The sequence below is a fragment of the Gracilinanus agilis genome, chromosome 5, assembly GCF_016433145.1.
Source record: "Gracilinanus agilis isolate LMUSP501 chromosome 5, AgileGrace, whole genome shotgun sequence".
Lineage (NCBI taxonomy): Eukaryota > Metazoa > Chordata > Mammalia > Didelphimorphia > Didelphidae > Gracilinanus > Gracilinanus agilis.
The window spans coordinates 192,759,928-192,775,029 of NC_058134.1; the positions used below are offsets into that span (position 1 = coordinate 192,759,928).

The 15,102-nt window shown below is 36.3% G+C and overlaps 1 protein-coding gene across 1 annotated transcript in view; it reads right to left on the reverse strand.

Moving 5' to 3' along the window:
* Positions 1 to 486: 486 nt before the first annotated feature.
* Positions 487 to 15,102, reverse strand: part of PTPRO (protein tyrosine phosphatase receptor type O) — a 146,194-nt gene continuing 131,578 nt past the window's right edge. Inside the window, exons 24-27 of the mRNA XM_044679074.1 lie at positions 11,791 to 11,945; positions 7,100 to 7,235; positions 4,298 to 4,418; positions 487 to 1,044 (exon numbers count right to left, since the gene is read on the reverse strand). Coding sequence (XP_044535009.1) covers positions 4,314 to 4,418; positions 7,100 to 7,235; positions 11,791 to 11,945 — 396 coding nt within the window. The 3' untranslated portion in view covers positions 487 to 1,044; positions 4,298 to 4,313. The remainder of the gene's footprint in view (positions 1,045 to 4,297; positions 4,419 to 7,099; positions 7,236 to 11,790; positions 11,946 to 15,102) is intronic.

The window sequence follows — 15,102 nt, forward strand, 5'->3', positions numbered from 1 at the left end:
CCTGCTGGGACCTATGTTGAGTGCTTGACATCATCTTTAAAATATCAAAAGGTAATTCTCTGGCAAATTGCAGCTTTTTCTCATAGCTTCATGAATTCCCAGCCCTTCAGCTAGGTGAAGGAATGTCTTCACAGTACACATTTTCCAAAAGTGAGAGTTTTCTCCTCAATGATGTTTAACAAAAAAGGTCTTGGCACCAAAAATTGCTTGGACGGCTAAACACTATATCAACAGAGCTTAAAGATAACCAGATTGTAAACTCTTCTGAACCCAGACCAGATTCATTGAAAAGAAATCGACATGGTGTTATAATTTCTAAAGGATGAAGGATAAAACATCCTATTGTTAATTAAAGAAAAAAACAACTCATCAACAACTAGAACAATTAAGACATTTTTTTCTATTCTACATCAGAGCTGTATTACAGCTTTTATATTTGGAACAGGAAAAAATAATCCATGGATACAGTATCCCTGCTTCCTTGCCCCCTATCCTTTCCACCTTAAATCTGATACAGTACCTTAATGCTGGAGTAAACAGTAACATCAATATTCCTATTTCCTTGTGCAGAATTGCAATTACTTGAAGTATGTTCATGCCTCTCTTAATAACGAAGAGTTATTAGATGCTAATAATAGACTAGTGACACATAGTGAAAGCAACTTTTCTTTCTGAGATAGTCACCAAAAATATATATATGCATATATATATATCATACTTGCTTTAAACTAAGTCCAACCAGCAAAAGATAAATCAAACTCTTCAGGAGTGGCGTACTTTCTGTCCTCTGTAGAGCATCTCATCCTTTACCATATTTGGTTGAATTTGGTCCAATATTTTAAAATGTCCAGAAATAAACAGTCCAAAAGACACTGTAGGCTCTTTAAGGCTAAGTCTTCCCAGTGTTTCTACAAGATAAAATATATCTTCTTTATTGGCCACATACTGCAAAGCAGGGGCCTTCCTTGGCAAAATGGCTAGTAGATTCTTCCCATCCCCAATAATTCTGAAGCAAGGGAAGGTAGGTATACTTCATGTTCTCTCCTGCAAATGAAGGAAAATACAATAAGCATTCTGTGCCCTCAAATCCATGAGCTTTGATGATAAATCAGCAGACCTAGAAGTTTCTAGTCTCCTCCTTACCCTGTCATTAATTTTCTTTATTTCTTCAGCTAGACCGTCTAGAGCAACATTCCCAAGCCTCTAGATTCTCTATCTTTCTGAAAGACTCTTCTTCTCTCGCTATTTGCCCTTCTCTCTATCTTTGTCCAGCTTCTCCCCCTTTTCATCTATCCCTTTCCTTCCCACACTGACCTTCATTAACCAGACATAATATAAAACTGAAATGTATTTTTAACCTTTGCATAGAATTAAATTTTATCTTTGCTTTTAGATTTTTTGTTTGTTTTAAATGGAAAAATCACAGCTCCATGATATTTGTCTCTCAAAGGATCAATGAAATTAAGTTTCCTTTTATTGTTCAGAGCGACTTCCAATAACCCAGGTTCTCATATACAGTGTGATATTTACCTACTCATGGTCACCCTATATGTCCAGGTAAATCTTGTCATTTTGAAGTGCAGAGCATCTCTCATACACTTTTCATTCTCTCCACATAGCCACAGAGGAAAGTCACTGGAAGGAGCAGGGGTAAGCCGAGAGAGTAGAAAAGTCCTACTATGCTAAAGTGGGATCTGAGCTCAGTTTTGAAGGAAAATCTTATCAAGTGCCACTTTCTGGAGAAGGCCTTTTTCCATCCCCCACAGCTGCTGATGCTACTCCTTTATAGTTACTTTATATGCTATAATAGAAATTGTTCTTTTTGTTCTTCTCATTCACTCTGCAATAGTTCATATATCTTTGAGATAACTGATTTCCTCACATTTCTTATAGATGGCACATCACAGAGAGTTTGCGCATGACTAAATCTCCCTGGATAGAGTCTAGAACATTTGTCATACCAAGTATCATGCTATTTTGTCCCATGTACTATCAGACTAAATGTGATAAACAATCAATTAATAAATAACCATTTTAACTTATTATAATATTGGCCATCTAAAGAGGATTACATGCAGAAGTTCTACACACAAATTATTAAAAAAATGAATATGTTTTCATTAAAAGAGCCCAAGTTATTGTTTACACAAAGAACTTACAGTCTATACCCTGGATGACTGCCCTGCACTCTCAAGGAATTTTACCATCTATCTTGCCACTGCACTTTCTGGCTCAGTAGACTTTATCACCAGCTCTGCCACTACTTCGCCCTTCCCCTCAGAACCTGGTATGTTGCCATCTGACCTGCCAATGGAATCTAAAGCCCTTTTGCCTTTCCATTTGCTCTGTCACAGAATCCTTTTTGTGTATTGTCTTTCCTAATTAGAATGTTAGCTCTTTGAGAGAAAGGACTATCCCTTTCTCCTAGCTGTATTGCCAGCAGGTAGCACAGTTGTTGGCACATGGAAAGCAATAAATAAATGTTTTTCATTCACTTACTGGTTCATTTATTCATTTCATAGATTCAAACATAACCATATCTAGCCACTTCTCATCCACATTTTGCATGCTTCAACTTCTTCCATCCCTTCTCTCACATATCATCTCTCTGTTCTTTCCATTTCCATCATTTACTTTTATCCTTATGTTCAAAAACTGAAAAAGGGAGTTGTGGTGGTGATGATGAAACTAAGGAAGGCTAAAATACATTTCAAGTGATTTCATGACATTCTGAAGTGTTCTAACACATTGGGACTTTATCATAAAAGAATTTCTATTATAGAGACATTGGCATTTTTTATTATTTTGCTAGGTTGGTCTGGCCCAGATGCATATCTGGTATATGGTTAAATCTTTAGCATAAGGAGTAGGGATGGAGTTTGGAACTGGGATTTCATTGGTATAGTAAACTCCTCGCTGAGGAAATGCATTCTACCAATATCAGGTGGCATCTTCTCTGCAATTTATAGTCTTAGAGAATTGCCCAGAGCACTCTGAGATTTGTGACTTGCCTATAATCAAACTGTCAATATGTGTGAATGAGAAGTCAGCCAAGTCTGAGCTCTGAGGCTGACTCTATCCACTGCCTCTCATTCTTCATTTCTAGATCTTCAAACAAATATGGCATATTCATAAGAGTTTCACTTTAGTAATCTTATCTCTGATGAGCTTTTCTCATTCATCAAGCAGCTTGCTTCATTCTACCAATGATCAAATATCTGTTTAAGTCACCACCTCTTTCAGCTGATGATAAACCATTACTTTTGCTCACTAGTGAGAGCCACATAGCCCTTTCTAATCAACAACAAAAGCATGCCTCGCTGTAGCTAGGAAGTAAAAGTTTCAGAGTATTGCAACAGATACGCCTCATAATCTTGAAAGGCCGATATGCTTCTATGTTTGAGACTATTAAGATTAAAAATAATAAAGACTGATATAAATATATAAATTAGTATTTTAATTAAAGCCATGCTGATAGATAAAGTCATTAGACCACGCGCTTGTAAGAATTCAAAACTGCCGCTTCAGCCATAATTACCTCCCCTCTCTTCCTGCGCCCAGTAGCTGAAGAGGAAGTTCAAAGTCACTACAGGAGTTTATATCCCTTCTCTTACGGCATCCCACTTTTTGTCTACCATGAGGAATCATGGGAAATGTAGTTTCAAAGTCTCCCACATATCCATAGAAAATATATATATACTTTTAGATGGCATTTCCCAAATTTCACTTTTACAAGACCACAACTGAAATATCATTCAGCAATAATATCTTGAGACAATTGAAGGGATTAAGACCTTATGAGCAATGTGCTACCTATCTCCATTTACTTTGACCGGACAATAGATAGAGTGCTAATCCTGGAGTGAGGAAGACCAGAATTCAATTATTCCTCACACATTTACAAGTTATATGACACCGGACAATTCGCCAAACCTCTCTCAGCCTCCATTTCCTTATTAGTAAAATGATAACAACAATAATAACACAAGCGTTATTGTGAGGATCAAATAAGGTAGCATGTAAAGCACTTTCAGATGTGTTATATAAATGCTATTTATTATTATCATCATTACTATCCTCAAACTGAGTCTTACGGCCCTTCTCTTACTTGCCTCTATACAATTCCACCTCTTCTCTGTAGTACCCCCCTTTACCTTGATAAAGACATTTCTAGCCATGTCTTCTCCAATCACAGATGACTCACCATCCCACCCCCAACTAACCAGAAATATTAAGTAGGTGCTCATATGCTTGGCATATTGCATGGCATCTCTAAAATATCCTCTTCGGTACTTACTGCTTAGTATCCTGAACTAGGACTTGCTAACATTCTCATATATCACATCGCTGATGCAGAACTGTCTCTTTTTCTTCATCCACATCAATTGTACGCACTGATGGATAAAAATGTATTGTTCCTGGAGTAAAAGAGAAATAGGAAATCTTCAGAAGCAGAACCTTTTTCAACATCATTCCAACACCATGATATCAAAATACCTTTCATCATCAATATGTCAACAGGCTATGATCATAGACCTTTGTAAAAGTTTGGTAGAGGGTTGACCTGCTACTTTGCACACAGGAGAAAGTTCAATACAGTTTCTCAAACTTTACCACGCTAAGACCTAGGCTGAAAAATGTCTTTTTTCAGTTCACTCATTCACTAATTCATCCAAAAGCATTCATCAAAGAATCTCATAATTCAAAGGTATCTTAAAAATCTATTACTTTAATGAGGGATGGTACAATAGAAAGATTGTATTTCATTTCCACTTAATTTCCAGTCAGAAGACCCACGTTTGAATCTCAGTTTCATTTATCACTTCTATAACACTGGACAAATTATTTAATGATGTCTTCGTTTCTCCATTTATAAAACACAAGTATTGGCTTTCAGCATAGGCTCAAAGCTAGAAAGGACCCGAGAGATCATCTAGTCCAACTCTTATTTTACATATGAAGACACTGGAGTTTAGAGTGGTTGTGATATGGCCAAGGTCCCACAGGTGGATAGTAGATGATTTCTAAGCTCTCTTTTAACTCTAAACTCTATGAACCTCTATAAGAAGCATGGATACTCTCTGTAACAGCAAAATTAATTTAATAATGAATGTATATTTATGACATCAACTTATTGCTTCATCATCTTATATTATCTCATTTGATCCTCCCAAAGCCCTGTTCTGGCTTAGTTAAAACTGGTAACGTGTGCCTGGGAAACTATAGGGTGCTGACGAGAAATATCAGCATTTTCAACAGATGAGAAACCAAACAAAATCCTTTAGTATTCATTAAGGAAAAAACTGGTTAAAAGAGGAAGCTCCCAAGTGCTGGGCCCTTCTTTCCTCTCCTCTTACTTGCCATCACAGCTACACTCCAGGTGAGTGGTCCCAACAGCTATCCTGTCTTTTCCCTCTTCAGGGCTTTGTTTCCTGTGGTCCTAAGTCTAGAGTTCTCCCCTCCCGTCCCCTACCACTCCCAGGCTTATTCTTCCATTTTTTCAGTCCTAGTCAACAGAATTACTCATTAAGGCCCTGCTGCAAATCTGTTAATTAAAAAAAAATGGGTAGCAACTGTTAAACAATGTGTGGCAAGTCCCGTAGTTCAGTGGTAGGCTGAATATAATTCAAAGGGAACCTTTTAAGGCCCTATAAGTGAGAGTAGGGAGAGTTAGGGAAGGGGAGAGGAAGGGAGGGAAGAGAAGAAAGAAGAGGAAGGAAGAAATGGAGAATTTAGCAGAAAAAAAAACCAAGAGTGGCTATTTTTCTAAATTCTCCTGACATCTAGTGGTCTAATCATGCAAAGCGTTATAGAAGAAAACCATTTTTGTTCATTTGAAATTTTAAAAAGATGAAGAAAGCATTCCACTCAGAATTCCACCCACACGCACTACTTAGAAAAACGAGGTCATTGTCTACCTGAAGTTAAGATGTTCAGAGCCAAACTGATTGACTAGGATTAAGAGAAAGGAGCCTGGGGTGTCTGCGCCCACAGTGATTCATGCCTACTCAACTTTTCCGCAAGCCAGATCCCAAGTACTTTCAGGCTGCTGGCTGGCACCATTTTTTGATTCCTGGTATCACACCTTTCACAGGGAGATCTGTATTCCCAAACCACAAAGTTGGCAGGGGGGACAGTTCAAAATAAAGGGAAAGAATGTAGATGCACATTTATGGGAGGCTTTGTCACAGTGTGAAAAAATGAGAGATCCATTTAAATGCATGAAGGAAACTTACCAGGGATAGGAAAGGAATGGGGGGTCGGGGTTTCCTTCTGAAATTATATGCCTGATGTAGATTAGTTGGCAATCCACCCACCAACCAGCCATTAGTTGTGACATTTGCATAGAGCAAAAACTAATGACTAATTCACTGAGTCAAATTCATTTTTAACAATTTAAACGAAATTTGGTCATGACTTTTACATGCTTCATTTTGTCACATTTTTTTTCCTCCCAGGTGGAAACATTCTTGTTTAGATACCTTGGTTTAGTCATAAAAGTTTTAACTTCTCTGGATCCCAGTTTTCTTTTCTGTTGAATGAGGTGGTTGGGTTAGTTAACCTTGAGATAATTTCTACTTTTGAATTCTCAGATTCCATGATAATTCTCTATCAAAAGAATCTGAGCCCAATAAAAATGAGATCATTAAAAAAACAAGTTTACTTCTAGAGACAGTGTGATGGTGATTAGAGTGCTGGACGGGGATTCAAATCCGCGAAATAGGATTGAGAACCAGACTTAGAGACAAAAGGTCCTAGGTTCAAATCTGGCCTCAGATACTTCCCAGCTGTGTGACCCTGGGCAAGTCACTTGACCCCCATTGCCTACCCTTACCACTCTTCTGCCTTGGAACCAACACACAGCATCGATTCCAAGACAGAAGGAAAGGGTTTTAAAAAAAAGTGAAATAAAAGCATGTTTACCCATTTTAAGGTATTACATACATGCCAGTTATTAAAGGCTTCTTTTATGGTAGGAAGACAGCAAAATACACAAAAACACAATCATAGCTAAAACCAGGGTATTTGTTGTACTTTATTCATGTAAATGATTTGTTCCCTTCTGAGAGCAACATTTAAAAATACATATTAATCTTACCTCTGTCTGCACCATGGACATCCTGTATGACCTCATGTCTGACACCAGGCCCAAAATGTCAACATACTCATGATCACAAACGTGTTGTAAGAGTCGATCAAGGGCTATGAATGTCCCTGTCCGTCCCACACCAGCACTGCAATGTTATTCAGACAATTTGATTTATTGTTGAATATTATCAGATATTTTTCTAAAAACAATACTAAGCTAGCACCACTGGAGAAAACGTTATTTATGTTCTCCCACAGTATTTTCCACTTACTTTAATAGTAAGAAAAAGCTATATTCTCTCCAGAGATGCATTTACTGTTCCTGGTGTGTTTTTGTTTTTCCCCCTGGAAGATTGCTTTTGCATTAACTTATTAAAAGGTGAAGATCACAATGGCTCTTTGTTCTCTAAAAAATAAGTGACTTATTGAGCTTTTCATGTATGCACAGCACTGCTAAAGTTTATTGGAGTATAAACAAGTTGAAGATATGGTCAATGTCTTTGAGAGACATATATTAAGCTTATATGCATAGCCAGATTCCCCATCTCTTACACACTGACTCAGAATCAGTTCCTGCAGGAGGTTCAGCCTTCCCCAATTGGTTGTTATATAAATAACATCTCTGGGTCTTTTCCTCTGTCTTTGGTCCCTTTGAGATATGTGGCTAGTGCATCACAAAAGACCTGATTCTAAATTAACCCAGAGCTATAGTCCTGAGATATTCTCAGTATGAAGGCTGGGTGACAGACTGGAGTGACAGTAGATCCCTAAAGACTGGCATTCACTTGATAGCAGATACAGGAATTCTCCTGGAAGTGAGAGTCTTTAGTCAATCCTAGAATAGTTCTTTCTTGAAGGACCTCTTAGATAGTTACCTCTAGATGGAATTGGATATCTGGATTGAGTGTCATCCAAATATCAGACCCAAGGACTCTCTTAGAACCATGGAGTTGGGGTAGGGATGGGATTAACATGGAGGAAATATGCCCCAGGGAATTTCCCTGATAATATTTCATGTTATCTGGGTGAGTTAGTTTTTTCTTCTCTACTACCAGACAATTGTCTCACATTTTTACTGAAAAATCCAAGCTAGAGTGGTATTGAGAGAAAAATAATAGAGCCAACATATTCTATATTTCTGGTATTTGATCTATGAGCATTATAGGCTGAGCTGAAGAATATGAGATTTCAAAAGAGGAAAAATTCTAGATCGAGAAATCTGGACTCAAATTGCATATAATGGACTTAAAGAGTTAAAAAGGCTTTGTGGACATATAACCATAGGAAAGGTCATGTCTAGAGTTAGGCAGGAGATAGACAATGACAATGACCATTGGGCTTAATTTACTCTTGTGCTTTTTTAGATTCAAGCTCAAAGTATCTTGGTCTTAAGAGCTTTGTAGAGTTTTTGTGGCAGAGTATCTTTGAAATGAATTTATTGCTACACTGAAAAGAATGATGAATTTAGAGTGATCAGACCTGAGTTCAAAATCTGCTTCTGTTACTTATTACCTATGTGACTGGCAAAGATATAACTCGTTTGGGACAATTTTTTAATTTTTTCATCACTAAAATGAGAGAGATGGATTAGAGGACCTAGAAGTCCCTCTTCTCTATGTCTATTTCTATGATCCTATTATGAACTTGAAAATAAGCTGTTAATATTAATGTTTCCATATGCAAAGGAGAGAAAAAGAGTTAAATGGTACATATCAAACTTAACATGGCATTACTAACACTTTCTTGCTTGCTTGTGTACCATTCTGAATATTCTTTTGATTCTTTTTGTGTATTTTAAACTGTTTCTTTAATATTTTTCTTCATTTTTTGTATCACTCTCATACCATCCCACTTTTCCCTACAAGTCTTTCCTTTCTCCCCAAAAAGTCTTCCCTTGTAACAAAGAAATATAGTTAAACAAAACAAAATCGCATATTAGTTGTGCTGAACAGGTGTACCTCATTCTATATCTACAATTCATCATCCCTCTGCCAGAAGGTGAGAAGCATGATTTATCATTGGCTTCCTGGAATGGTCATTGATTGATCTTTTCATAGATCAGAGTTAGAAGTTTCAAAGTTGTTTTCCTTTACAAAATGTAGTCCCTATATAAATTGTTCTCCTGGTTTCTATATTCCACTCTATATCAATTCACCCAAGTTTTCTCAGATTTCTTTAAATCTATTCCTTTCATTATTTCTTAATCTCAAAAGCAGTCCTTTAGTTTCAAATAGCATGATTTGTATAGTCATTCCACAATAGATATTATCCACTTTTTCTAGTTCTTTGTTATGTCAAAAAGTGTAGTGTATAAACAGATGTCCACAGAGATCCTTTCTCTCTTTCTTTGAACTCTTTGGGGTTATGGACCTAGCGTTGGTATTGCTGAATATGTAAAACTTGGGGATTTTTTTTTGCCTAGCTCCCAATTACCTTTCACAATAGTTAAACTAATTCCCAACACTACCAACACTACATATATCTCTGTCCTTTCAGAGCCTCTCAAAACATTACCATTTTCCTTTTTTGACATCTTTTCTTGGGAAATAAAGTACTCAGTGATACAGCTTTTCTGTCCCTCACCTAGGGGCAGCTTCAGCAACCAGGAAATGGTTTAAAGATTAGAAATAAGCCAAAAGGCACTAATTAGCTAAACTCTGGTTCTGTGTTCCAAAGAGGTTAGGCTGTGGCAAAGAATCTCCTTCTAGAAAGGAAAGCACATTATAGCCAAGGCTCTGAAAATAATATACAGATCATTCTTTAGGAGGAAAAAAAAGTTAGGCAAGCATTTCTCCTATTTTGATGACTGAGTGCCTGTTTCCTATGAGACTGAGAGGAAAGAAAGTTTAAGGACTTTATTTGAAATAAGCCATGTTGGAGCTTACAACTCCTATTGGGAAAATATGACCCCAACTAAGTATTCCAACTGGAAAACAAACAATAGGTCCTCAGCTTGTGCTTAGTAGAGGTACATGGGACCAATGGGATAATGTTGATGAGCAGTTATACAAAAGCCAAAGGAAGCAATGCCCAACAGATATCATTCCAGCAAAAACTAATACAGAGATTGAATGCCATGTGAGATTAGTGGGGAGCAGGCCTAGAAGGAACAGCAAGATGAAATCTCCAGGGAAAGCCAAGTGGCTAAATGGGTAGAGAGCCAGGTCTGATGATGGGAAGTCCTGGGTTTAAATCTGTCCTCAGACACTTCTTTGCTATGTGACTCTGGGCAAGTCACTTAACCCCAATTGCTCAGCCTTTACTACTCTTCTGCCTTGGAATTGATATCTTAAAATCAATTCTAAGACAGAAGGTAGGGGCTTTAAAAAGGTGATATATTCCAAAATCTTGCAATATCAGAAGCTTAAGTTTTCTTTTCTCCATGTATGCCAGAGACACACACATCCCCTACTTGTGTGCCTCTCTGCTCATGTACCCAGGTTTCCTAAATTTATGCCTTTCCTTATATGTACCCTTGCCATATGTCTTTCCTATTGGTACACGTTTCGACCTATATTCCCTGTGCATGTCCCCTTTCCCCATTGTGGGTGAGTGTACCCCAAGTAGCTGGGGAAAACATTTTATTGTTGCTTTTCTCATTTTGCTATTTCATCAAACCTCTTTCTCTTGAATCAACTGTGTTCCTTGACTGATGAACAAAGACAAGCACATTGCTATCATTTGAGTGGATATAGATCCATAGGGTGCCTTGATAGGAAGATATACTTTGTGAGCTATAGGATGCTACAAGTTATAATTTCTTGCTTTTTCTATTTTCTTCTTTTTCTTCTCATAAACCATTTTTACCAGATTAAATAATACCTTTCTAGGAAAGCAAAATTTGCCAGCTTGGGTAAAGAAACCTACCCTTTTCATATCACTAAAGGAATTGACAACTTGGACCCCTCCTTAAGCAGGTTTATTTTCTCTGCTTCAACATGTTAATATGCCTTGGGAAGGAGCTATTTTGACATTTGTTCATAGCAGCAACTTGATGCAGGAGAAATTATTTTCTTTCAAGGGCCATTCATTCAGATTCATCACATATGTTGTTTAGTTTTTCATCATGTCCCATTTTGTGACCCTCTTATGGTGTTTTCTTGGCAAGGATACTAGAATGGTTTGCCATTTCCTTTTCCAGAAGATTAAGGCAAATAGGAGCTATTATTTGCCTAGGGTCACACATTTAGTAAATATCTGGGGTTGAATTTGAACTCAGGTATATCTGATGTCAGGCCCAGACCTCTATCTACTTGCCCTCTAGCTGCCTCTTTGACATATACTGTACTTCAAAGGCTTCATGAACTCATCAGTGACCTCTCATCTATTACTATTACTGGTACAGGTCAGAGCCTATCTATATTGATTCTAAGAGTTTAAAAAAATAATTATTATAAAAGTTTTCTTCAATTTTGCAAGTATGATCTAGCTTCTCTCTTACTCCTAGGCAACTCTGAACCTCACTTGATGTATATCTTCAATACAGATCTAACATACATGCATTTATGTGCTCCCATCCAAATGCATGTCATCATAAAGGAATATGTATTCTTCACCCATTTTTTCCTGTGTATATTACTAGACCAATCTCTTGAGTTGCCATTAAACAGGAACAAGGATTTCAAAAAGGGCCATCTGTTATGCCTTCATTGAGAAAAATAAACTCAGTGGTTCAAAGGAAAATAGGAATGAAGAGATTACCTGCAGTGTATGATCATGGGGCCCCTGGTCTTTGTGGATTGCTGTCGGACCATCTGTACAAACTGCATGATGCTTTCTGCAGCATTTGTAGTGGGCACACCATGGTCAGGCCAGGCAGTGTAGTTAAAATGCATGACATCTTGCACCTCATCAGCCTTTTTTGGGAAGATGACAAAGAGTAAGTGTTTCAGTCCACCTTCTTTATGATTCAAGCACATAATCAATTAATAAATGCTTATTATTTAAAGATGGAATGTCCTACGTTCAAATCTGACTTCAGACTCTTCCTAGGGGCATGACCCTGTGCAAGTCACTTAACCCCCATTGCCTAGCCCTTACTATTCATCTGTCTTGGAACCATTGCAGAGTATTGGTTTTAAGATAGAAGGTAAGGGTTTTAAAAAATAAATGCCTACTATGTGATATGCACTGTGCTAGAAGCTACGGGTTCAATGAGAAGAATCAAAGTCATTTTCTTGCAGCTCATACTCCATTGGAGACAATATGTACTTTGTTACAAAATAAATACAGATTATTTGATGAAGAGACACTATCAGGATTGGGAGGAATTTGGAACTGTGAAGTTTCTCAAATATAATCCAGCCTGGTTTCTCTCTTTTTAAAAAAGTTAAATGCATATTATTTACTAGCGCATTATGTAAAACATTAAGTAAACATTCAATTAACAGATAATTATAATGCAAGCCCTTATGTGGCAATCCAAATTTATTGAACTATTGATGCTAAGTTATACAAAAATTGCACCACTTAAAGTGAGGCTTTTGATTTACATTTATCCACCTCCAAGTAGTTGTAGCATGAGGTTGGTCAGTTTAAATACTGTGGTTCCCTATGGAATAGGAGTTATAGAAAAGGCCTCTTATAGGAGATCACACTTAAGTACCATGTACTAAGCTCATAAATTTAGAGCTCCAGTGGAAGGATAAAGGTGCCTCAGTTTTACTTTTCACCACTTTTTAAAAATTCAAAGATATTTTGTTTTTCCCAGGTACCTGTAATAACAATTTTTAACATATGTTTCCAAAATGATAAGATTCAAATTGTCTCCCTCCTCCCTTTCCCTTCTCCCTCTAAGGGATGGTAAGCAATTTGTTTTGGAATATACTTGTATTATCATGCAAAACATACTGCCATATTGGTCATTGTTGTAAGAGAATACTCATATAAAACGAAACCCACCAAATAAAGGCATAAATAAACTCCTGTGAAAGACAGTATGCTTTGATCTGTATCTGATTCCAACAGTTCTTTCTCTGGAGGTGGACAGCATTTCTTTGTCATAAATCATTCATAATTGTCTTGGATCATTGTATTCCTGAGAGTACCCAAGTCTTTTATAGTCGATCATTGTATAATGTTGATGTTATTGTGTACAATGTTATCCTGGCTCTATAATATTTTTACTCTTATTTTCAGTTCCAAGTTCTTTCCCTTCTCTCCTCCTACCCATTGAAAAGTCAAGAAATATGATATCCATTATACATATAAAGACATGAAAAATGCATTTCCTCATTATACATGTTCTTAAGGTAGGAAGCAGAAAAAATAAAGAGAAAAATTTAAGCTTCAATCTGCATTCTGAATTCATCAGATCGCTATGCAGCATGTGTCATTAGGAGTCCTTTGGTATTGTGGTGGCATTGATCAGAGTTCCTAAGTCTTTTACAATTGATTATTATTATAATATTGCTGTTACTGTATGCATTGTTCTCCTGGTTCTACTCATTTCACTTTTCATCAGTTCATATAAGTCTTCCCAGGTTTTTCTGAAACCATCCCCTTCATCATTTACTATAGCATAATAATATTCTATTATATTCATATGCCATAGCTTGTTCAACCATTCCCCAATTGATGAGCATTGCCTCAGTTTCCAATTCTTTGCCATAACAAAAGTGCTGTTACAAATATTTTTGTATGTATGGGTCTCTTTTCTTTGACCAAATAGTGGTATTATTATGTCAAAGGGGATAAAAAGTTTTATAGTCATTTGGACAGTTACAAAGTGTTCTCTAGAATGGTTAGATGAGTTCACAAATGCATTACTATACCTTTCCACGTTCCCCTGTCCCCTCAAGTATTTGTCATTTTCCTTTTTTTGTCATCCTAGCAATTCTAATGTCTGTGAGGTGGCACCTCGGAATTGCTTTAATTCCATCTCTCCAATTATTAGTAATTCAGAACTTTTAAAAATATTACTATTGATAGCTTTCATTTCTTCCTCTCAAAACTGGTTATCATTTGGGGAATGGCTACTATTTTTATAAATTTGGCTCAGTTTCCTATATATTTAAGAAATGAGACTTTTATCAGAGAAACTTGATGTACATTTTTTCTTAGTTTCTGCTTTTATTCTAATTTTGACTTCATTGGTTTTGTTTGTAAAAAAAAGAAAAACTTTGTATAATCAAAACGATTAATTAAGTCATTTTTAGTTCTTCTTTTCTCATGAATTCTTACACTATCTATAGATTTGATGAGTAATTTTTTCCATGCTCCCCTAATTCACTTATATCATCCTAATGTCTAAATCATATATCAATTTTTACCTTATCTTGTTATACTGTAGCCTTGGTCTAAGTTTAGTTTTGACCAAACTCCTTTCAGATTTTCAATGTAGTTTTTGAAAAAGAGTGAGTTCTTGTCTCAATAATGTAGATCTTTGGTTTTTAACAAACACTAGGTTGCAAGGCTCATTTGTTTCGTATTCCTGCATCTATTGGCTACTTAATCTATTCCACTGATCAATCACTCGGTTTTTCATCATATCAAATTTTCTTGATGATTACCACTTGTGTAACATAGCTTAAGAACTGTTACTACTAGACTCCCTTCCTTTACACAATTTTTTTCATTGATTCCATTGCTAATATTGACCTTTTATTACTCCAACTGAATTTTGTTATTATTTTCTCTATATCTAGTTCTCTTATCACTAGTGATTTTTTCTACTTCTTTTTAGTAATATTTTATTTTTCCCAAGTACATGAAAAAATCATTTTTAACATTCATTTTCTCACATTTTGAGTTCCAAATTCTCCCCTTCCCTACAGTAAACAATTTGATATAGATTTTCTATGTGCTATTATGTAATACATATTTCTATATTTTCCTGTTATGGAAGAAGACACACCACTAAAGAAAAAAAAACACTCCTAATAAAGAAAATAAAGTGAAAAATGATATGCTTTGATGTGCTTTCAGACTCCATAAGTTCTGCCTCTGGTCGTGATAGCATTTTCATCATGTTTCCTTTGATGATATCTTGTATTATATTGTATTGATGATAAT